The sequence below is a fragment of the Emys orbicularis genome, chromosome 10 (genome assembly GCF_028017835.1).
Source record: "Emys orbicularis isolate rEmyOrb1 chromosome 10, rEmyOrb1.hap1, whole genome shotgun sequence".
NCBI lineage: Eukaryota > Metazoa > Chordata > Testudines > Emydidae > Emys > Emys orbicularis.
In genome coordinates this window covers 12,495,937-12,519,306 of record NC_088692.1, presented here as the reverse complement: position 1 = coordinate 12,519,306, position 23,370 = coordinate 12,495,937, and the positions used below count along the sequence as shown (strand labels likewise).

Genomic DNA, 23,370 nt, shown 5'->3' with positions numbered 1-23,370 from the left:
AGCAGAGGAGGGGTTTACAAGGCCTGCAGTGGATAGCGCTGTCAGTTTAGCTCAGCTGTGCTACTCCCTCTTGGAGGAGGGGAGGAGAGAACCAGCTCAGCCGGACGGAGATGAAACACAGTTATAAACAAGCACTGATTAAAAGGCGGGCCAGTGTCATTCCATCAGTAACGCCACCGCTAACCGTTTTAGAACTGTCACTTCTCCCATCCCAGATAAGAGGGGTTGGGCTCCAGGCCCATCATCCCTGCATTCCACTCCAGCGGCAACATACTCTCCGCCTCGAGCTGTCTCGGCACTTCAAGGTGCCTCGCCTTCAAACCTCTCACACAAAAGCTCCCAAATTAAAAGCACCGGGAACTCAACCTGAAAATTAATACTGGCATGCATTAGTGATCCTATTAGTCTCTGCCGCAGCAGCCGCGCTGCATTCCCAGCCTCAACGACGGAGCGCAGCTGGAACATCTAACTCAGTAATTCTAGTAGGCTCCAAGTATTTATAATGTGTCCATCACCGTAGGATCGAGGCACGGGAGGGGTTGATTCAATGGAATGCACAGAAGGCAGCAAGTCGTAAGTGATGCCTCTTATTCAGTGAGATAAAACCAACTCCAGCTAGGCTACAGGGGCTGCCACTGTCCTGCCAGATCAAGTGACTGCACCATTCACATCCTGGCCACCCACGTCTCCTCTCACACTCCCTCCACCTCTGAACTAACTTGCCGGTCTCGAAAGGGAATGGTTCAAAGCCAGGCACATGCAGCGCAGCTGCCCCCACTGCACTCTACCAGCAATCTTGCTTGTCCACAGCACCAAGTCCACGCACCCATCTCTGCCAATGAACCCAGAGTGTGGCCAGGAAACACCTTCTGCTATTCCAGACTGGGACGCCTGCAACATGGCTGTTTACCAAACACACCTGGGAGACACCTTGTTTCTTGAACAGAAGCAAACTAGCAAACGCGACCAACAACATGGTTGGTTTCGCCCATTTCAATGTTTAATGCATTTGAACAAAGACTTGGAGATCCAACCCTGCATCTGGGATTTCCAGTGAAATTTCCTTTCTGCGGGGGGGTTCAGGAGCAGGGTACAAGCTGCCCCAGAGCTCGGCCAGTGCACTTCATACTCACCTCCTCTCCCTCTTGCTGTCACCGTCCCCAGACATTCCCACTCCACCTGACACAAACCACTCTGCAACGGCTGCTCAAATCCTGCCCTGCAGCCTCCTGTCTATTCCTGACCTATACCACTGGGGGAGACACCTGCTTAGTGTGATGAACTGTGTAGAGGTTTCAATGATGCTCAATAAAAGGACTAAATTCAGAATAGCCAACAGATTTCATCTGTAACCTTTCAGATGCGAACTCAGGGCATTAATCCCACTGTCACTGAGACCCTCCGGAAAAAAACAAACTACTTTATTGACTTGATCTTCTTCAGCTGTTTCTTCACTTAATTTATTTCTAGCTAACCATTACAGCCTGTTCATTGGTTGTAAAGCAGATGCTCTGGAAGACAGGAGTGCATTGCATCATTATTTGATGGCTCTAATCTCTTTATTTAAAAGGCCAGGTAAGAGAATGATGGGCTGTGGTTAGAGTTGTTTGGGGTTTTAGATACTCCCCCTTTATCCTTCTCTTAGTGGGTTCCCCTTCCCTGTGAACTCCAACCAGTGAAGAGAGTTGGGGGAAAGACACCAAAGGTGCCTCACATTTTTTCCCAGGGCACATGAAAAGATGCCAGACTAACAGCAGTGGAGAGCGAAGTCTTCTACTTATCCTCAGAACAGGTAGAGAAAAGGCAGTGGCAGTACAGGCTTCCCCACTGCTGCCTCAGCCCTGACAGAGGGAGAGTAGTTTAGACGCTGTCTACACTGCAAAAAAGTGTTCTTAACTCTGGTTAGCTCACTTGGGTTAAGAACACACTTTTTTTCTGCAGTGTAGACATACCCTCAGGTCTTGGCTTCTCTGCTGAGAATACTAACAAATGAGCCAATTGTGATGTGCATCCTTGTCAATGAGGAACATACTTCTCCCACCAGCGCATTTCACTGCCCAACAGCAACCAGGGCGCAATGACCGTCTCTACAACCTGCAGACCTAGAGGTGAAAGGAGGCATACTTTAGTCATTACTGATTTATTGATTACACTGCATTAAGCCAAACTGCACTAACACCATTCCTGGGGTACAGCAAGAGACCAGGGGAAGGAAATAGGACAGCCGGCCTATTAAGCAGAGACTAAGGAGATGTGTTTAATTGAAAGGGGAGGGGGGAACCTACTAGTCTCTGCTTCTCCCACACTCCTGCTGTCACAGGTATCCACACTGAAGGACCAAGCCACATGGCCTGTCCTCCCACCTGGAGATAAGGAGTCTGTCTGCAGGGGTACTGGTGCACTGAGTAAATGGCAGAGTCCAAGGGGAAATGGTTGTTGGGTCATCAAAGATGCTTTCTGTGTATACTCTGCTGCCATGGAGGTGTTTCTGTGGGTGCAGCAAGGCACCCTTTGTTGACATACAAAAATAATAATAAACAGTAATCCCTAATGTGGTAGCTCTGGCTGCCACGGCCCAAGCACGGAAGACCGATCCAGCAGATGCTGGGCCCACCTCCATATCCTCCAGAACAGTTTTCTGTTTGTGCAGCAGAAGGAACAAGGAGCAAACAAATCCTTCTGGCAAAGAGGAAGAGTCCGCTTTGGCTGTAGAGGGCTGCAAGTAGGTTTTCTGTAAAAGTCCTGTCTTGCGGAACAGCCGTCCAAAGGAAAGACAGTGAGAGAGCCTAGAGAAGGACTCAGAGAAGGACCGAGCCTAACGCCGAGAAGCAGTAATGCCAGCAGGGAGCAGAGAAAGGGAGCCTAATGGGAATTAGAAGAGTTTTAATTTAAAAAGGAATCACAAACAGTAACAATGAGTCTCTTGCTCTGTACAGATTTCTGTGTTCCCTCCAACATGCAAAGGACAATCCAGAGGTCCAAGCTTAGAGAGCCCCATGGCAACTCTCCCTTCCCCTATGCCAAATGCTATGGCCTCCTGGATGTGAGGTGGTGATTGAAGTCATAGCCACTGCCCAACAGGAAGTGCTAAATGCCATCAGAGATTCCAAGAAGGACGTGGTCCCCTGTAATACGCTGTGCATAGAAGCCTTTTTGCTCCCACCGAAGTGATGTCCTAAGTAGGATCTATCCCTGTATTCCTTCAATCAGACCCCGGGCATGCGCTCTCCTTCTTCTGCTTAGGCTGGCCTTCCATGGTCACTCTCTCTCTTGTCCCCCCAGCCCGCGGGCTGGAATACAAGTGCTTCCTCACAGCGATTCAAGTCAACCGGACAAATCAGTTCCCAGGGCATCGATGTTCACATCATGGCTTCCATATGCAGAACCTTCAAGGCCTCTGAAATCTGCGAGCTGGTGTCTATCTGTCCATACATCCCAACCAGAAAGGCCCTGTGCAATAATACTGCTGCATGCTCTGCGAAGGGGAAAAGAGAAGGGTAAGAGAACTGGTCTAACCAGCCCTGATTTACCAGTAACAATCATACGGCACAGAGGAAGTGCTAGGACTAGTCCCAGCAAGAGAAACATCAGTGCAGTGAAACTAAGTTTTAAACTCTCCAGATGGGGAAAGGCAGGAACTACACGCCATCACCCCCAGGCATACAATTAACACTCCAGACAAGTATCTGATGGATACAAAGCACCTTAACTCAAAGAGGAAAATTGCTACATGATCAGAACTATTTGAGAGAGAAGCCAATGCTGGCAACACGAGGACTCCCTGCAATAAATCCCTTCCGTGGCGTTCAGAGCAAAGCTGCCACTGGGCAGGCTAGCAAATAGCACCGAACCAAGCACCAATGTCTAGCGAGAACTTCCCAGGAAATTCCAGTTTCCAACACAGACAAAAATAAATCTGACACTGAAAGCAGTTGAAGGAGATCCTCTGGGAAATCAGTTTCCAGCCTCTCACAGCTGAGCGTGCAGCAGTAAACGCAGAAGCCTAGACCTACCTTGGCAGAGAAGGGTGTATTCAGGCAGGTTTCTCAGCGCTGTCTGCACCACCTCAAAGTCTCGGCTGCCAAGGCAGTACATGAAAGTGGGGAGGAAGTCAGCAGCAATGCTGGGAACAAAACATAGCACCGTCACTACAATCCCCACTCTTAGCATCAAGGGCGCAAGAAAAAGTCAGAGCCGTACACAGGACACCGTAGGGCACATGGCTGACAGAGGAGGAAGTGACTCAGGAGAAGCCTGGCATTCATGGATACCTCCATTTCTCACCTGGGATTGTTCTGAATTGAGCGCAGAGCCAGGCTGAAGGCCAGATTCCGGCAGGACTCTTCTGAAGAGCTCATCAACTTTTGCAGGTTAGTCTGAGAAGAGACAAGGCTGATCAGAAAGAGATCCCATGGTGACACTGAGAACAAGCCCTTCAGCCTCACATTACCACCCGTGCGGCATTGCTCCAGCCCGCTACCCATCTATCTTGCAGGTTAATGCTGAGCCAGGGTCACATGCAGTGGATTTCTATCTGTAAGATCAGTCAGTTGTGAATGCTTTAAGCATCCAGAGTGTTTTTTCTCTTACTCTACACAGGGCAATTGGATCTACATCCATTTCCCTGGTCCCTCACTAAGTTTTTCTTGCAGAACTGTTCCCCTTTCTCTCTAGACTGATATTATGGGGTGACAGGGACCCAGCGTAATGAAGAGAAGGAGAGGGGAAGCGTGTGTGTGTGTGTGTGTTCATGTATGTGTGTGAGCACACACGTGTGTAAAATGCTTAGTGCACACACTCATGTGGCAGTTGAAGGCCTAAACTAATTGAGAAGGTAATTCCTCAGAACTGGCCTATCCAGAGACACCATGATAATGACCTGATAAAGCAGAGAGAAGGTAACACCTGAATAAACTGTGCAAGGTAGACTCTGCTGCAAGGAATCCCCCATCACAGCAAGTGAACTTCCAATGCAACTTCTGGGCTACATATACTCACAGCAAAAAAGGAGAGAATTTCTGGTCTCCGTCTGGACATCTCATCAATGTCACTCAGCACCTCCAGGATATCTGGGGGGAAAGCCACAGATGGAAAAGGGTAACCTTCCTTCACTGATCCAACCAACACAGTGGAGTCAGCAAAGCCCCAAAGGAACATCTGTCTCAAACACAAGAGTCCTCTGCTGAGCTATAAAGTCTTTCAACCTGGCATACAAAGCTAAAAGACAGAGATGATGCTTCAAAGAGGATCTTAGAAGGATGCTCTGTACTATGGATCAACACCTCCAGAACTGCCCCAGCAGAGGCCACATTAGCTGCTAGCATTGCTGTCTGTAGCAAGTTTCAGTTCTGGATCAATTTCTATTGTAACAGTGAGTGATCTTTATATAAGGCCTCATACCCCAACATCTTGACAAGCGAATCTGCAAACCATGCACACGCAAGGTTCACTTCCCCTATTTCCAAGTTGGCCAGCAGTGGGCTAACCCCACACAGTAATGTCACAGATCAGGATAGTGAGAATACTGGATGTAAATGATATTAAAAGAACCTTAGAGAAGCAAACTGTAGCTCCCTAGGATACTATGCTAACACCCTGAACTTCTGTGGAGAGCACAAGGGGATTTTTGATAACCAAAAATGGGGGAGCTGGAACTTAAAGTTTTACATCTCACCCAAAAGATGGTACTTCCAGCAACACCGCACCCCAAATGCAGTGTTGGCACACTGGTTCAGTACTGACCCGTAGCAAAGTACCACCCAGTGAATCAACCACATCACTTCCCAGAGCACTTAAATTGTCCTGGGAGGTCTCCCATCCAAACACAGAACAGATTCAACCTTGTTTAGCTCATGAGATGCAACAAGATCACGTTTCATCATAGTGGCTTTAGGAGACTTGCAGCTTCTCTTACAGGGACCACATGGTTTCGAAAACCATAGGCTATGGTTTCAATTCTAGATGAACTTGTCTGGCTGTGGGCGGCTACCCTGCACAGGGCTCATGGCTGCAAGCCAGCTTCTCCTGTCCCAGCCAAATACCAGTTCAGGTGATTTTTGTCTATATGCTCCCTGTAGTTCTGGTCTAACATTCTCAGGAAGTGTGGCTGGGAGCAGCTACCATGTTCCAGCCAAGGGGAGGTGAGTAGAGTGATTCCTGTCTGTAAAGTCATGAGGTGCTCTGGGAAAGCGGCCCCCACTTACCCTCCACAGCCTGGCCCCTGGAGAGTCTCTTCATGTATGGGGCCATTTCCGCTGGAGTGAGGGGAGTGAAGAGGGACACACTGACCAGGGGCAGAGAGCCGGTGGCTGCTTCATCTGGGAGAGAGAGAAATAGTTATCTCCCAGTCATTCTCAGCACATTTAAAATGAAGGCGAATCTGGCATTCCCAGCCAATGGATTACATCACTGCCTACTGTCCCCTTACCATGGCATCTGCTCAGAGAGGGAAGGGAGAGATAACTATCCTTAGCACCTGTAACATCCACAGAATTTCCTAAGGGACAATCCTATCTGAAGTCGGGATGTCATCTATGAGCAGGGAAGGAGCAGATGTATCCTTAGGAGATCTTCCTGAAGGACTAGCCTAAAGACATGCAGAGGAGAGCAGACTCCCTAGCTATTTATACCTTTGGTGCTGCTATTCCACTGCATTGGGAAGCTCCGAGAGTTATGACAAGTGAGAAGTCAGCATTTACCCCTTCCCAGGAACTGGTTTTACTACTGCTGACCAGTTCCTCACAAGAATGTCTATGAGGACACAACCTTCACTCTCAGTTCCTTTCCTTCCCCCTTCACTGTTCTATTAGGGCTGGGAGTGCAGAGCTCAGGATTAAGTCCACATAGAAGCAACAGAGCTCCAAAGCATAGCACAGGGGTAGGACTCACTGATCTAGCCCAAAGAGTTACACACACTCACCATCCTTTTCTTCTTCAGAGCCTCTGTCCAAGACCCCACTCTTACTGGGCAAGCTCAGTCCAGCCAAGAGCGATTTCAGCATGACTAGGTCACTGTTATCTGATGACAGGTCACTAAGGTGAAAGAAAAGGCATCTCTGGCATAAAACAGCAACAATCAGCTCAACATCCGGGTGTGAGGAGAAGGAACAAGCTGAGGGTACATGTATGAATGTGAACGCGTGGGGAAGAGGAGCAAAGTAACTGTGGGGGAAGGAGAATAAAGGGTAGAGAAGACAGAATCAAGCAGTGGACAAAGAGGTGTCAGCCGACGAGACAGAAAACAGACAGTAGCCAGAACTGCTGAAGCAGCTATGGCAACTCCAGTTCCCTCACTCCAAGGGGGGCTAAAATATATTGTCCCGTGTACTTGCAGATGGGACCCTGTATCCACTAGTCTGAGGGAGAACTCTGCTGCTGCCTGCCTGGAAACATGCAGTGTCCTAGGTGTGAGAGTTAGGAAACCTAGGTGCTATTCCTGGAGTCTGTGTGAGCTGCAGCCAGTCTCTTAACTGTCCTGTCCCTCATTTTTCCCCATCTGTAAAAGGGACACTATTGCTCATGTACCTTTTAAAAGCACATGGAAATCTCCAGGGGAAAAGCACTGCAATAAAAGCTAAATAGTAACTTTGCGCGTGTTGTTTCCTATCTGGTTAGGAGACTGTGACTCCAGCAATTTATTTATTGTTAAGGTGGACAGCAATCCCAACAGATGGCCCTTTGCCTGTGCATCAGCAAAAATGACTGAATTTGCTGGCAGACAATTAATGCCAGGTAGCTGGGCAGGCCCAGCTGGGAGGCACCAGCGCAATGGGAGTAAGGTCAGAACAGAACACTTACTGGAGCGGGTCAGAATGTTTCTGCAGGAAAGACACAGCTGCCTGGGCATTGCACGTGATGTACTTGTGAATGAACTGGACGAACTTGGTGATGAAGGCAGCCAGATGACGTGAGGACTTCCTGTAATTCTGGAGGGATGGAGGGAAACCACACTTAACCAAAAGCACTAACACCCACGGGAAGCCTGAAAGTCCATGCGCTGTCCTTCCCCTCCCCGTTCATGCACACTGCCATGTATTTGTACAGGCACACACATGTAAACTGACACAGCACTCTGAGATGGTCAGATACCAACTTCTCTCCCTAGTGGTTGGCTGGCTGTATGTAGTCTGTAAAAGGCAATGTTCTCCTACCAGCAGCAGGCGAATGAAGGAGAGAAGACAATCCCATAGCGCCCCCTGGTGCTCACTCTGGAACACCTGTGGCTGAAGCAGCTCCAGGATCCCCAGGACATGGATGAAGAAAGTCAGGTGGTTCTGTTGTCGAAACTCCTGGAAATTGAGATGTACCCGCCCATGAAGCAGAGCTGCGATCATTGGCAAGTGTCTGAAATGCAAAAGTAAAGCATTAAATTCCAAAGCCCTCCCAGAGCAACTGGGTAACAGAATCAACCGTAAGATATTCAGCTCATCCCTCTCCTCACCCTCTGCAAGATTTCATGCTCTGATCCCTACGTCCACGACCAGACAAATCCCCCTTCCCACTACATTTCTCTCCTCTGCAAGATTTCATGCTCTGATCCCTATGTCCACGACCAGACAAATCCCACTTCCCACTACATTTCTCTTCTCTGCTGCCCACCTCCAAGGGACTCCTTTACTAGCAGAGGCATCACCTCATCAGGAGAGAGAGCCAGCAAATGGCTTGAGTGGGTCTGCTGCCCATATCATTTCTCCTATACACAGGAGCATGCTCCAGGGCTATAAACAGGTTTGCAGTGGGAATGTCATTCTCGTTCTGGAGTGATTGCTAATACTGACACAGCTGAAAAGGCTCCAGCCACAGGTCTGGTGAAGAGAAGGGCCAGAAGGGCAGTACCTAAGCAGAAGGATGGGGTGAGCCACAGCTAGCTTCCTGCAGGCCATGTTGGCATCCCACACACGGCTCTCAGCGGACTTGGAATCGCTGGTTTCTGCGAGGAGGGTGATAAATCTGTGAACCAGGGCATCAAGCTAGAAAGAATCACAGTTAAGAAAACAAAGTTCAGTGGAGGAGCAAGTCTTCAGCCTATTGGTGGGGTTCCAAGTCTCCTTTTAAGTAGGGAGAGGGTTAAAACAAATTAAATTTGATTTTCAGGTAAAACTTGGGATAAGCCATCAACCTTCCAACCAGCAAGGGATCTACGGTCCCAAGTCCCCAACGGCATGAAAGCAGGGACTGAAGGCTGCACATTTCTCCTTCTCAGATAACAAGGTGCCTAACATAATCTGGGAGAATGCAGGCATGTTAATTAAGCCTTTCACACACAGGAAAAAACCTGCAGTCTTTATATTGCCGGGGTTTAGACAAGGACAAAATGTTAAAAGTCCAGTGTGTTCTGGAGTTGAGGCAAGCGGAAGGTGGGAGCTCCACATGGGATCACGGTGAAGGCGGCTACAGTCCAAGGCAGTGTGTTCGTTCTTTTTGCCACCTGCCTATCAACTCAGCTCCCATGCTCGTCACATAGACTTAAAGAACGGAGAAGCATACTCTGTTGCCTCTATGTCCCTTTACTCCTTACTTTGCAGGTACTGCTGTCTGCAGCCCCTTCCCTGGCCAGCAGTGTCTCAGGCATGGGCACGAGGAGCTCTGGCAGCTGTAGGTAGATCTGCAGGAGAAGGTCCTGGCAGCGTTTTCCCACTGAGCTGAAAGAGAAAGAGATGACAATACACGGTTACATCCCTAGGCCCAGGAGAGAGTGTCTGACGCGTATCAGAGGCCTTAATATCCACACTCAGCTCCTCCCCAGCTGCACATACTGGCAAATAACGACAACCACCACCGTGCTGCTGTCTTAATAGCACTGCACTCTTCGATAGCCTTCTTAGAGCTGCCTGCTTTTCAGAGCAATTCCATGGAGCTTTTCAGTAAGACTGCCTCCGATTCTCTAGCAGAAAGCACTGCAATTGTAAAGCTGCCACTGGGCATATGGCAACCAGTAAGTCCCTCTTAAAATCCCAGAAAGCAGAGTTTCCGCACAACATCAGTGTTAAAAATGCAAATCCTACCATCAAAGAGTGAATCCCTCATTTAAAAAGTAATTGTAGTCAAAAGTCATTATACAAAATGGCCCATTCTGACTCAGCACACCTGCTCTCCACGTGGCTGAGTCGCATTCTGCATCAGCAGGGGGACAGACCAGATAACCTGGAAAAGTCTTTCCCAGCTCTACCATAGAGGAGTCCAGGATTTAGATCGGCTAGATTTACTGACGTATATGTGCTCTCTTCCTGTTAGCACTGCAGAGGCCATATAGCTACAGAGAGCAGGCTGGGCTCCATTCTGCCTTCAGCACAATCATCAAAACAGTCAGCTCAGTTCCAGCTGCAGAACGGATTACCAGTGACAATGTACCAGGTAGAGAGAACATCACTTGACTTGTAGGGCTGGCAGCTAGAAACACACTTTTTGATTTGTAAAATGGAGCAATCTGATCTTGAATTATAGAAGAGAGAAATACAGATGCCCATAGTGTCACATTCAGAGTCAAAAGGTTTCCAAGCTGACACGAAGGTAACATATCAGGCAGTTTCTAGATGCAATCCGAAATGCAGCAATCCTAGCAAAGCAGCCTTGGCAAGTCTCATTTGGGTCACCTGGCTGCCCAAATAGCCACCTAAATAACTGCCAAGCTGCCATTCATTTTTGCATCCTCACCTGCTGCCCCACTGCTGGATACAGCCTGTCAGATACTCTGTTACTTTTTTAATACTCTCTAGGTCTCCATGACAACAGCTGAGCAACAGGGGTAGCCGTGATTGGATGAGCGTGCAGGAGGCTTCCTCTGTATTCTGGCTTCTGGTTTCCGACTCAGCCAAGATCAGCTCAACCAAACTGATCAACTCTGACGCCTTTAACTGAAGCACAAACTCCTCTCGACGTTTCTGTAACACAGCACAGACACTCTCAAGGTGAGTCCCGGGGCAAGGGCTGGCTAATAACTTTAGTCACATGCTCTCAAACAGGAAGATAATCTTTTACATGACAAAAACTCCCTTTGTACCTTAAAAATTGCACCATGCCCAGGGCTGGGAAACCAGGCAAAATATAATCCCTCACCCACCCCAAAAAATGAGGGGCTTTGCACCTCCCTTCCGTACCCCAATTTTTCACAATGCATCTACTTCCATCCCTTGGCATCTGGCTAGGAAAGAACTGACAATTCATCCACTACCCAAACTGGGACAAAGAGCTCCCCATTGGGGGTGGCTTGCACTCCTCAACCCAAAGGGGGAATTATTCTTTCACTCCATCTGTACTTGCCTGCCGGGCAGTTAGTTCTGCAAAGGTATAGCTATGTGGCTACATTTTCACTAAACTTCTAACAGTCTCTGCAAGAGCTACAACCAGACACTTGTTTTGCTGCAGTGAAAGTTTTACCTCTGGGCAAAGTTACATTTATTTGCATCAGTTCTGAACCAAAACTGTGAATCACCATCTCCATATGTAACTGTAGCACAGCAGATTACAAATGTGCTGGGGAGCAGGCAGCAAATCTGCTATTATACACCTGGGTCCCCCAAAACACCATGGAAAAATCAGGCAGTATGAAAAGCACCTTCCCTTCGCCCATCCTGAGAGGGACTGTGCAGGATTTAAACCACTACCTGAGGAGTTCTCTGGTCCCTTCCCTGCCAGATCCGAGGGATGTGAATACAGGCCCACAAGAAATCTAAGGATGCAGTCGGGTCAAACCTGCCAAAAGACAGAAAAATGTCAATGGGTACAAGAGCAAGTTTGAGATTAGAGACACTATAGCCCTGAGTCGATAGATTCTACAAATCACTAGTGCTTTGGAAGAATACAATATTGGTACCTGAAAGACTCACCTTTGCTCCCGGTTTTTGCAAAGCAGAATCCTGATGCACTGGTGCAGTGTTGTCCAGCTGGACTGGTGAGTGAGGAGAGCCAACAGATATGGGCGAAAAGAGGGCACCTGAGACCCAGAATAACCTTTAGTCTGGAGAGAACAGGGAGAGATGGAAATATGAATCTATTTTAGGACACTTAGGTAGAGGGGGTAGGAGTAGCACAGGAGGGCTCAGATACACTTAGAACAGAGGATACAGACTGTGCATGGAACATGGAAAATGAGGACTAGAGAGGCAGTGAAGCCTAACAGTTAGAGCAAGTGATCAGAAGCCACGACTGATGGGTTCCAGTCTTGACTCTGGCCCTGCATGTTCCTGGGCAAGTAATCCTCTCCAAACCTGTTTGCCCATCTGTAAAATGGTGAGAAAGTCCACAACAGACCTGTGGCTAAGTTAAGTAACTGATATCTGTACAGTGCTGTGAGAGCCTGGCAGAAGGGGGCTACAGAAATGCCAAGATTCCAGGATGGCAGTGATATGGAGTGCAAAATCCCACCCAGAGAAGAATTCACTACAGGCCCTCAGAGACAGACTGTCCTGCTCTGGAATTGGCATCACTGTGTATAGCAGTGGGCTCCAACCTTTTTATGCCCAAGATCACTTTTTGAATTTAAGGGCAACCCAGGATCTATCCCGCCCCTTCCCCGAGGGCCCTCCCACTAGGGAGATCCTCTAGGATCGACCATTCGATCGTGATTAACCAGGTGACCACTGGTGTACGGAGTGCTCTTATCAGTGGAGCAGAACAGACCATTTCTCCCACTAGCTAGTCCAGTGGAAGAGACTTGAAGGCTGCGACTCAAGAAAGGGGCTTCTGTTTAAGATTAATTCCTGGCCGAGAGATTCTTACCTTGTTCCAGGAGAACAGCAACTTTTGCTGGAGGTCTGGGCAGCTGCTGATTACTTCAGGGTCCAGCATCTCCAGCCAGTCATTGAGAAGGCCTGAGGAGGGCCCTAGACGAGCAGCTTCAGCACTAAGAGCACAGTACAAATATCAGGAAAGGTGCCACAAAACCAGACAGAGTGACCAATACCAACCACCCCAAGACTTACCTGCTGCTATCCAACTCCTTCTTCACAGGTGTCTCCTCTTTCTCCTGGAGCAGCAGAGAGCTCACCACAGCAATTGGTCTCATGGCAGGGAACCTGGCTGTGGTCTCAATCGTAACCGAGAAGAGGACAGTCAGAAGCTCCTCCAGATAAGGAGAGCGTGTTTCAATCAGACCCTGAAGGACTAACAGAGGGAGAAAGAGAGACTTCTCTCAGAGGCTTTGGGAGGCAGCAGGGAGTTGGTGAGCCAGATGATTGTACCTTTCATGAACCCAGTTAGTATTGCACTCCCTTAGAGTGAATCTCAGTGGGAGACAAGGCAGTCTTGGAACTGCCTTCTTTCTACAGAAGTTATGGATACTCTACTATTCACTATGGAAGCAGCACCCAGCAGTATGTGGTGTTCCTCAGTTCCTGTCCCTGTCCCAAGCAGCTTATAAACCAGTATGACAGAATGCAACAAAAGGAGGTAAAATGAGACAGGAGCAACCTTCCAGTAGGTCAGAACCCTTGATCCAGGAGAGCAAAGGCAGTCTCCCCAGCTCTGCACTCCCACCAAGCAGTGGAGCAAGCATGCACATCTCTGTTCTGTCCCCAAGACCGATGGCAGTTCCAGAAGGCAGGGCGGAAGGGTAGCCATACCTTTGCTGATGAGTTCTGGCTCCACATTACACTTCTCTCCAGATTTCAGGGTTGCAATGATGGCTCGTACAGTGGAGCTGATCACATCAGGATCACGACGGAATGCCAGTGCTTCTGCCAGGTGCAGGAACCCACCTCGAACTGCAGGGAATCACAGCATCAGTACCACTAAGCCACACCAGGGTCCTCCTTTAATCAGTCAGCCAGCCTTGCCGTGGCTTCTTTCATACAAACACTTCACATGACTCCTCTTTCTAAGAGCTTAACATCTGAAACCTGCACACACTAGCACTTTCAGCCCATCAACCCCCCCCCCCCCCCCTCCACCCCCTCCACTGAGAGTGCTGGTGCCAGCGTCACAAGCATATATGTCTAGGAGACCCTATGGTCAACCCAAAGGCAGCTAAGTCCAAACCTCAAGCTTGTACTTTCTATTGTGCTCTCCAGATCCCCCAGCCTTGGAACTCTGGCCAGATGATGGACAGCAAAACAAACAATGGGGTGGAACTGTGTCACCTTGCAGTCTCTTGCCAGTGTTCAATCAAGGACAACTACTTACACATCAGCAACTCTGATTTCCACAGTCCTGAGATTCCCTCCAATCCCACTGGCCTATGCTCTAAGAAGCCATCAGCTGATGGGCCTTCATCGCAAATCATCCTAATGATGAATCGTTTTGGCTGTGTCCTGTCCCTATTAATGCCGCTCGAACAACACGTGGACACGAGCACAACCTAATCTCCCCCTTTCTTTTTCAGTCTGGGGAGTTTCTATATTGCTCACCACATGCTGAAACAATGACAATCCACGCCATTTCATTCTCAGAAAGGGGGTGGAAAAACAGCCACATTGGACTCAGGATCAGGTTCTGATTTTGACCCTTCTCTGTCCCACTTTGTCCACTCCGGGATGCACACTCTGCTTAATGCCTCTTACCATCACTGATCCTATGCCTTGAAGAGTACTGCACAGCAAAGGACTTGAGCTGAGCACGCAGAGGTCCATCTTCCACAGCAGGATTCTCCAGCCACTGCAGCATCTGCATGAGGACTTTAAAGAAGAGCGAGGAGAAGGCGGTGTCCTGGGGTACGCAGCGCTGGGGAGAGAACACCAAAAGTTACAGTTCTAAAGCTAAGGAAGGTGCAGCTGGGAGTCCTGGTGGTGGGGAGTGTTTGTACGAAGATGACTCACCTGGTACTGGCACAGCTGACGCATCAGCGGGCAGGAGATAAAGTGGTTTCGGTGCATGGCCATCACGAGAGCCCCGCTATGTGGAGAGTTCATCAAGGCTGCCACTGCCTGGAGAAGACGCACTGAAATCCCTGTCAACTGTGTGTTCCCTTGGCGGATGCGAGCCAATTCCTGACCCAGTGCCTGCTGTAACGCCAGGGAGATCGGGCGCGGGTTCGAATTCTGCCACCGGGGATCCGGGTTCAGTGGGAACAGCTGACAGAATATTGAAAGACAGCAGGCTTGTATGAGAACAAAAACAAAAGGACCATCTGCACAACAACAGCCACTGCCTCAGGGGACTGGTTACATAGGGTTGTTCCCTGAAATGGAGAAATCACACTTGGCTCTGACCGTGTACACCAAACGGTCCCTTCTTTCCAAATATTTTAGAGACCTAGGGAGGAACAGGCAAAGCAGTGTCTACATAGATCAAATAAGACTACTGGTACTAATACCCTGCATTTACACAGCAACTATTGTCCAAGGATCCACAAGCACTTCATAAATATTACCAAATTAAGCCTGTAGAGCCACACAGATAGGGAAACTGAGGCACAGAGCAGTTAAGTGACTTCCCCACAAAACTACTAGTGGAAGAACTAGGTCTCAACCTCATGCTCTAACCAGAAGATCTTTCCATCAGTAATTCCATTATCTTTAAAACAGCATGGCCCCCACCACCAAAGACTTATAACTCCCTCCCCCCAAGCACTGTGAAAGCAAGTGGTCAGAGTTCATTAAACCAGGCTTAGAATGTAGGTGTTGGGTCTGGAAAAGGCACTGCAGCTGTTGGGCCCAGGGATACAGAAGGGGAGCAGCTGCAGACAAACCTATTCTCTAAATAACAGATGCAGTAGCAATACCTGAAGAAACATGCCCGCCAGGTCATCCTCAGGACCTAGAACCCGGATCTGAGTCAAGGCCCGGATCCTGCTCTGTCCTTGTGGGGTCTCAGGACTAGTTTTGGGCTTTGGAGTGTCAGCACTGTCTGCAGAGAGATTAAAGGAACACTGTTATAGGGAAGTGTTACCAATTGGGGCCCAAATGAAGAGATTTGTCCCAGTTTTACAGACCCCAAACCAGTAGAAAGGTAAACAGCAGCCTTTTCTCCTTAGAGCAAACATGAGGAGCTAAACAACATGGAGAAAAATCCAAGGGTAGAATTTGTTGTAATAAAATCCTCCAGAGAAACCAGAATTCCTCGCCTAGCCCAGGAGTGGAGATAAGGAAGTTCTAGCTGGGGCTCGTGTCCATTGGTGGAGCAGTTTGTAGGAAGGGGACTGATCTCCTCTTTCAGCCTGGGAGCAGCCTGAAGGACAACAAAGCAACCCACACTTCGGAAAGACAGACTGGGTCTGGGTCTGACACAGGCTGAGGTGGAGGATTGGTCAGTTCTTTGTTGTGAGAGTGATTAGTGTATGTTGTGCAATACCTCGACGTGTTGGCAGGGAGGTGGTGAGCAGGGAGTGGAAGGTCTGCCCCCCCGTAGCTCCTCTCTCATGCTGAACCTCTACGAGATGAGCCATGTAATCTGAAAAAGAACAAAATATGAAGCTAGATACAAGATGCTGCCATGTGGACAGCTCCCATTCTGCAGGGAATTTACACACCCCTCTGCATTCCGAGTAAGCAGAGAAACCCCAGCAAGAACAAACCCTGTTTCCAGGACAACCAGAAATCACCCCCAAACAATCCCCAATCTCTCACGAGCCAAGCTAGAAAATGCTACACCCTTGAGAAACACATTCCAAGCCTACTCAGACAGGTCCCCATGGACAGCAATGGCTGCTAAGGTGGCCTTGACAGAGGTCAGGCTGAGCTATCTTGGATCCTACAAGGAAGCTGCAAAATGATTCAAGCTAACAAAGGAGTTTTTAAACAGCAGGTCTACAAAGAGACAGATTCCTAGACAGACTAATCTTAAGATCTTACTCTTGTCCATGATGTTCTGCTCCAGCGTTTGTGGGTCGTGGGACACTGCCTGATCCAGGTACTGCAGGAGTTTACTCATACTGGAGACTGGGATCCCAAAGGACTGAACAAAGAGAAGCAGTTGCTGCGGTTCCAGATCCTGCAACGCTGAAACACACACATGGCCAATCAGAATCCTCAGGTTTCTGAGTCACTCACATATAGGACGACATGTTCGTTAGCAGGTCCATGGGGTTTTGGACATGCCACCAGTGACACCTTTACTAACAGGGCTGCACAGGACCTCAAGCCAACACTGACAGCTGCTTATGGGTTTCTCTTTGCCCTATACAGACTCTGCACATATTTTCCTTCTTATTGCATTCTCCAGTTAATTCACTCCAGGGTTAATTTGATCCTCCATTTAATTTGATCAAAACCTCAGGAACCAAATCATTTGTATTAAAAATAACTGCCACCCTCTCTGTTGATGGCCGCAGGCAGGAATTATTGAATAATTCAATCACTGGTGAGTGAGAGCTGTCATTTAATTAGTAAGGAAGGGACAAAACCTCTGAATGCAAAGCACAGACGGCAACGAAGAGCCACCTGATGCTAAAAGATGCAGCTATCCGTTATATTATTCAGGCACTGCTACTGACATTGTAGGCGTTATCATGTGCTATGCAAGCTGTGATATGCACTCGCCCGAGTGGTCAGAGGTATGTTTTCAGCAGCTTAATTCAGTCGAAGGACTAGAAATGGATTTGGTTTAAGTAAAAGGAAGGTCCTCTAATTCCACATCCCTTGCCCCCTTTAAAATAAATGGTAGGGCTCAATAGTCAAGCTGGCAGTACAATCCTAAGAAGACTTTAGAGGCCGAACAGTTCCCCGGCCTGGTGCAAATGCCAAAACCACAGTCAGTGCAAGACAGGCCTGGACAGAGCTCAGAGGTAAGCAGAAAGAACAGCCTGCATTGTGCCAGGACCCTTGATGACGGAGTGGAGAGCTGCCTAGAGAAGGCTCCCCCCATCCCCCTCGATTGAATGCTGCTGTTTATTCACCTTCCACTTGGATTGAATTGCAGGAGCTTGACACTAGTTGGCCCCAGTCCTTAAATGCTTTATACTAATCTCCAGGTACCAGTGCACCCCTCCCCCGGAAGAGAAAGAGATTGTAGGTAGACAACACAGACTAGCATATAAGGGGTAAGTGAAGAGTTTACACCAGTGGTTCTCAACCTATTTACCATTGTGGGCCGCATAATGCAGTTCTCTCTGTGTTATGTGGGCTGCATCCAACACAATATATATACTACCTGTACGGCCCTGAGGATATCACATGGGCCGCAGCTGTGTGACGATTGGGCCCCCCGCGGCCTGAGAACCACTGGTCTACACACATGTCCCCACTTGGACTGGCCCAAAGTCCGTAAGTCTCTGTTGGAGGGCAGTGGAAGCCCTTTAGCAAACAGCCTAGTGAACAAAGGCAAGAGGCCTGTGCTTGGAGCCTCTCTGCTGAAAAGAAAAATTCAAATCTCCTAACAACAGACACACCCCTCTATCCCTCCACTCATCTCTTGAGCCCCCAACAGAGGTATCTACAGCACCTATGGGATGAAGACTGCTGAGCTCTCAAAGGAGCTGGGCTAATTTTTCAATGCAGCATTTCCAAATCTTTCAATGGCTTTGGCAACCCAACCCCCAGCACGTATCCCTTGGGCCCCACTCACCTGCATCCACTAGGCGAGGGACCTCCGAGCGGATCATGCGCAGCTTCAGCCAGTCAGGAAGCAGCAGGGCCTCCTCTGAAGTGTCAACAAGAAAGGCAGTGGGGAGGGGCTTCTTCTCTGGGAACCAAATGTCCAGCAAGGCGCAAAAGTCACCTTCCCCTGCATAGCAGAACAGTTACAAAAGTTATTCCACATGCATATTATACTTGCTGATATACCCCACCCTTCTCAGCATAAACCAGGTCACTTCCTTGCTGAGAGGCCACAAACAACCATTCTGTTTCAGCAACGAAAGACAAGCTTAAATTTGGTAAGAGGAATGTGAGCCATATGCCAAATGGCCTGGCTCTCACGCTACACTGGGGAAGAGAGTTCCCATCAGAATCTTTAAAATTGGATGCTGCCAATAAAAACAATGTTCAAACATAACCCGCTGAACTGAACAATGGATTTGAAATGTGCCCAACAGCTCCTAGGATATTTTGTGTTACTTGCTGAGCAGAGACAAGGTGCTTAAATCAAATAGAGAAAAAAGTAACATACATTTCTTTGTAATCTTAACAGGCTCGCAACATGTCCAGAAAAACATGTATTTGTAAGCCCTGCACTCCCTGCCCCGTAAATCTCCTCTGGTTGCTGCACTGAATTGTTGTCTAGTCTAGTATTTAGAATGCAAGCTCTTTGGGGGAGATACATGCCTTGTTTGCGAGGTATCTTGTACACTGCTGGGCACTCCAGTTATAACAAACAGCAGCAGAGAAGAATACAGACATTCCTGGCCCCAAAAGTGCTTACAGGCAAAGAGACAGGAATGGAGAAAGGTGGGACACACTGGGATTTGAGCCCGGATAACTTTCAAAGGCCCAAAGGGAGAGCTAGTCAATGGGCACCTCCCTCCCTCTTTGAAACTTCCCACAGCATTTGGAGTGGCTAAAAGAACCCAGATGGGAGGAAGAGAGGACAACAAATAGATCATCATGGCTGGCAGAGTGGAGGGGAAGTGGAAAAAAACAAGAAGAGAGGCAAACTATAAAATCATGAGTGGTATAGAGAAAGTAAACAAGTAAGTGTTATTTATTCCTTCTCATAATACAAGAACAAGGAGCCACCACATGAAATTAATAGGTAGCAGGTTTAAAACAAACACAAGGAAGTATTTTTGCACGCAATCCACTGTCAACCTCTGGAACTCCTTGCCAGAGGTTGTTGTGAAGGCCAATACTATAACAGGGTTCAAAAGGGAGCTAGATAGATTCATGGAAGATAGGTCCATCAATGGCTATTAGCCAGGATGGGCAGGAATGGTGTCCCTAGCCTCTGTTTGCCAGAAGCTGGTATTGGGTGACAGGGCATGGAACACTTGATGATAACCTGTCTGTTCATTCCCTTTGGGGCATCTGGCATTGGCCACTGTCAGAGACAGGATACTGGGCTTGATGGACCTTTGGTCTGACCCAGTATGGCTGTTCTTATATTCTTATGTTAAACTCTACGTCACACTTCTTAGTCCATTCTCCTTGGTTTCACAGCAAGCAGTGAGCTAGACATGACCGAGAGGCAATGAACCAGGGTTGGATGCAAGTTACTTCCACACATATGCCACATAGCCAGGTATTTGGAGCGTCTAGTAAAGATGTAAAAGCAGTATGCAGAATTTTGAAGAGAGGTGGGTTTTGTTATCGGCTTTGATACAGACAGCTGAGGACTCTGCAGGGGGTACCAATCAATATCAGAGATGCCTCACAAGAAGGGAATTCCTCAAGCATGGGGCACAGGTCGCTTGCAGGTTTAAACTAGTGTAAATGGTGGATTCTCTGTAACTTGAAGACTTTAAACCATGATTTGAGGATTTCAGTAACTCAGCCACAGGTGAGGGGTCTATTTCAGGAGTGAGTAAGATTCTGTGGCCTGCAAAGTGTGGGAAGTCACACTAGATGATCACGATGGTTCTGACTTTAAAGTCTACGAGTCTAAGTGTCCTGGCTTCCTGAGCAGTGCAGGGTGAGGACCCAACTGCCTCCTTCTCCAGGATGGTGGAGGCTGGAGGAAGTTACATCCATGACTCAGAGCAGCGGTTTCAATGCACATTACTAACCTTGAGGTGGTCCCAGCGTCAGCAGAATGACCATCGCATGGACCACAAGAATGTGCATAGTGGCTGTTTCCCCACTAGTCCAGCGAAGGAACACCTGATCCTGGGACTCAGACTACAGGAGGGGAAAGCAAAATAAGTAACCATGAAAGAAAGCACAGAAATATGAATGCTAGGAGAGCTAGAGAGACGCAGACAGCCGGAGGGAAGAGAAGGACCCAAAGAAGATAGAGGGAGATGCTTACCCAGCTGTACACCTCCTCCCCTTCCTTGCTCTGGCGCATGCGCTTAACGTAGCAAGAGAAGATGGAGAGCAGAGCAACCAGCACTGCCTCTGACTCAGCAGAGTACGAGAGTTTCGAGAAGAGATGAGACATGATGGTGGAGCGTTCCACTATGAGCCTGGCCACGTCCTGCAGGGAGAAGAGACCTGTGAAAATCTTCACACGGGCTCACACTGGCACTCCTGCTTCACTCCCTAGCCCCCTCCAGCTTTGATTGCTGGAAAAGCTATTTGCCCACCGGGCCCTGCCCTGGATCAGTCCACTGTCCATCTTGCCACATAAGGGCCACGAGGATGTTATGGATGGAACTGCAATCTTTGGATAGGTGCGCAACACTGGAGCAGGTGTAGCACAAACCATCTTCCTTCCTTACAACTGACAATGCCCCCTCTGCTATGGCATATCCCAATTTCCATACACCTATAGCACAGGAAGTGTCACCGGGTTTAAGTCAGGTGGAAGATTGGTCATGGTTGTTAGAGGACTCAGCGATCCCATGATGTTTGTTATATTTTAACAACAATCGTAACTTAAGACACCTGAGCACGCGCGCGCACAGAGCCTGGAGACCAGGCCACGTGACTCCCAGGAGGCAAAGAACGATTCAATAGATTCTCCATGAGACCCACGCCCCATCACTGGGCAATCACCAAGGCAGAATAGAACCCCCACGAAATGCAAGAAAGTGCTGGCAAGGCACCCTTTAACATCTGTGAACAATGGAAGATGTCAAGTACCCAAGATGGCCCAAAGGATATTTTAAAAAATTCAGAACTCCTCTTTGATTACTACAAAATGTGCCCGACTTGTCATGCTGTTATGCCTCACTCCCAATTTCCCAACGTTTATCATATACCTAGGTATTAATGGCAAACACTCTCCAGCTGGGTCCAGAGACTGCACACTCTATCAGGGTGGGGATTGTTTTTTTTTTTAAACCAATCTATATTCTCAAATTCACCATCCTATTGCGGATGGCTACCCACCTCCGAAAGTCATGTGCAGTCTGACTTCCAATGTGAGACACATGAAAGAAACAAGACACCCCCGCGTGTGGCTTGTAAACTCATTAACAGGTGGCTAGTTTGTACAGCAAGCCTCTGGCTCAGTTATAACAGATCTCTAAGTTATGAGCCTGTGGTCGTTACAGTGCAGGGAGGTGTGAGCTACAGTGTTTCCATGTGATCCCTCAATCCCTTCTCTTACCAGAGAGAGGTCATTGTGCTGCCCCTGATCCTCTATGGGGGCGTGCTGGGATAGGTACACCAAATAAGCACTGATGGTCTGAGGATCGGTCTCCATGTGGATGGCCTGGAACGAGAGGTTTTCCGGTTAGTGATCATTAGACGATAGCAACAAGTTAGGGAACATCCCTTATCCCAATATATACACACATCCATTTGGTTCAGTTTAGCATCAATAGGGCAGAGAACACTCTGCCTTCAGAGCAGGCCATTCCTATCCCTGCCCCACCTCCCCAATACCTCCAGTTGCTCCTAGTCAACTTTACCTGTTGCAAGGCAATAGATGTAGTTGCCCTAACACTGTCAAACAACGGCAGCCTCGGCAGGTCTCTTAGCAGCCACTGGTATCCCTGCAGGAGTTCAGAGTCACCAGAATCTTCCTCCATAGGGTGCTCTTTTTCCTCTCTATCACGCAATCCCCCTTCCGACAGCACCAAGGACAGACCCTGCAGGGAGATGTACAATGGACAAAGCCCATGTATATAAAGCAACAGCTGGGTCAGCATTTTCATACTGAACCATAAACCAAGAACCCCAAAATGGAAACAGAGCTTCAAATTCCATCCACTAACAACCTGAAGGTGATGTGTCTGCATCACAGAAAGAAACATGGACTCCGGGTCACTGGGACTGGCCATTTGTGTTTTAGCAGCAACCAAAAGAACTCTCTACTTAACAATTACCCCGGGAGAGGTTTCAGACTACTGTACAGCGTCATAACAATCAAAATGGAACACAGGCGAGGAGAGCACCTCTCTAGTGTCCTCGTGGTACCATGTATGTTCAGAGAAGTCTGCAGTCAATAGCAGTTTCCCCATTTACATTCTATTGGGAGTACCCCAAGGACAACAACTGATGATTTCCCCAAGAGCCCCAGGATCTGCAGTCTGGATTCTGCATGCATAGGATCTGCACCTTAATCCCAGCTTAAGTGAACATACTCAAAAGGACATAAAAAGAAAAACCAGCTTCCGAACAGAGGTGGTGTTTTAACAGCAAAGAGCGACGATCAAGTTGGTACATTTAGGGAGACCTTGAGGTAGGCTACCCAGCAAGGGTGGCCTCCAATATACATTTTACTGTATTGCACCTGGACAATCTGCTCACTTGGAAGGACAGGACTCTGCAGCCCTGCCTGAGCAAAGGTGATAGCAAAGCGCCAGTGTCATTTGTGAGGACCAGGAAACAGGAGGGAAGAGTTCAAATGGACAAACGAGGATGGAGCAAGGTTCTTGCCTTTAGCTAAAGCAGAAAATGAGGAACAGCAGCCACATTCAAAAGCCCCTCCAAGTCCAAGGGCTGTCTGAAGCCATGT

General features: G+C 48.4%; 1 protein-coding gene across 1 annotated transcript in view; it reads right to left on the bottom strand.

Annotated features, from left to right (window-relative positions):
* Positions 1 to 1,977: 1,977 nt before the first annotated feature.
* The window catches only part of INTS1 (integrator complex subunit 1), a 36,656-nt gene continuing 15,263 nt past the window's right edge, over positions 1,978 to 23,370 (bottom strand). Inside the window, exons 23-48 of the mRNA XM_065411894.1 lie at positions 22,322 to 22,501; positions 22,018 to 22,122; positions 20,773 to 20,940; positions 20,531 to 20,642; positions 18,436 to 18,594; positions 16,725 to 16,871; positions 16,225 to 16,323; positions 15,656 to 15,780; positions 14,751 to 15,005; positions 14,496 to 14,655; positions 13,560 to 13,700; positions 12,921 to 13,101; positions 12,718 to 12,841; positions 11,826 to 11,956; positions 11,604 to 11,691; positions 10,654 to 10,880; positions 9,518 to 9,641; positions 8,836 to 8,969; positions 8,151 to 8,343; positions 7,798 to 7,925; positions 6,920 to 7,032; positions 6,204 to 6,317; positions 4,999 to 5,069; positions 4,285 to 4,376; positions 4,014 to 4,123; positions 1,978 to 3,475 (exon numbers count right to left, since the gene is read on the bottom strand). Coding sequence (XP_065267966.1) covers positions 3,360 to 3,475; positions 4,014 to 4,123; positions 4,285 to 4,376; positions 4,999 to 5,069; positions 6,204 to 6,317; positions 6,920 to 7,032; positions 7,798 to 7,925; positions 8,151 to 8,343; positions 8,836 to 8,969; positions 9,518 to 9,641; positions 10,654 to 10,880; positions 11,604 to 11,691; positions 11,826 to 11,956; positions 12,718 to 12,841; positions 12,921 to 13,101; positions 13,560 to 13,700; positions 14,496 to 14,655; positions 14,751 to 15,005; positions 15,656 to 15,780; positions 16,225 to 16,323; positions 16,725 to 16,871; positions 18,436 to 18,594; positions 20,531 to 20,642; positions 20,773 to 20,940; positions 22,018 to 22,122; positions 22,322 to 22,501 — 3,597 coding nt within the window. The 3' untranslated portion in view covers positions 1,978 to 3,359. The remainder of the gene's footprint in view (positions 3,476 to 4,013; positions 4,124 to 4,284; positions 4,377 to 4,998; positions 5,070 to 6,203; positions 6,318 to 6,919; positions 7,033 to 7,797; positions 7,926 to 8,150; positions 8,344 to 8,835; positions 8,970 to 9,517; positions 9,642 to 10,653; positions 10,881 to 11,603; positions 11,692 to 11,825; positions 11,957 to 12,717; positions 12,842 to 12,920; positions 13,102 to 13,559; positions 13,701 to 14,495; positions 14,656 to 14,750; positions 15,006 to 15,655; positions 15,781 to 16,224; positions 16,324 to 16,724; positions 16,872 to 18,435; positions 18,595 to 20,530; positions 20,643 to 20,772; positions 20,941 to 22,017; positions 22,123 to 22,321; positions 22,502 to 23,370) is intronic.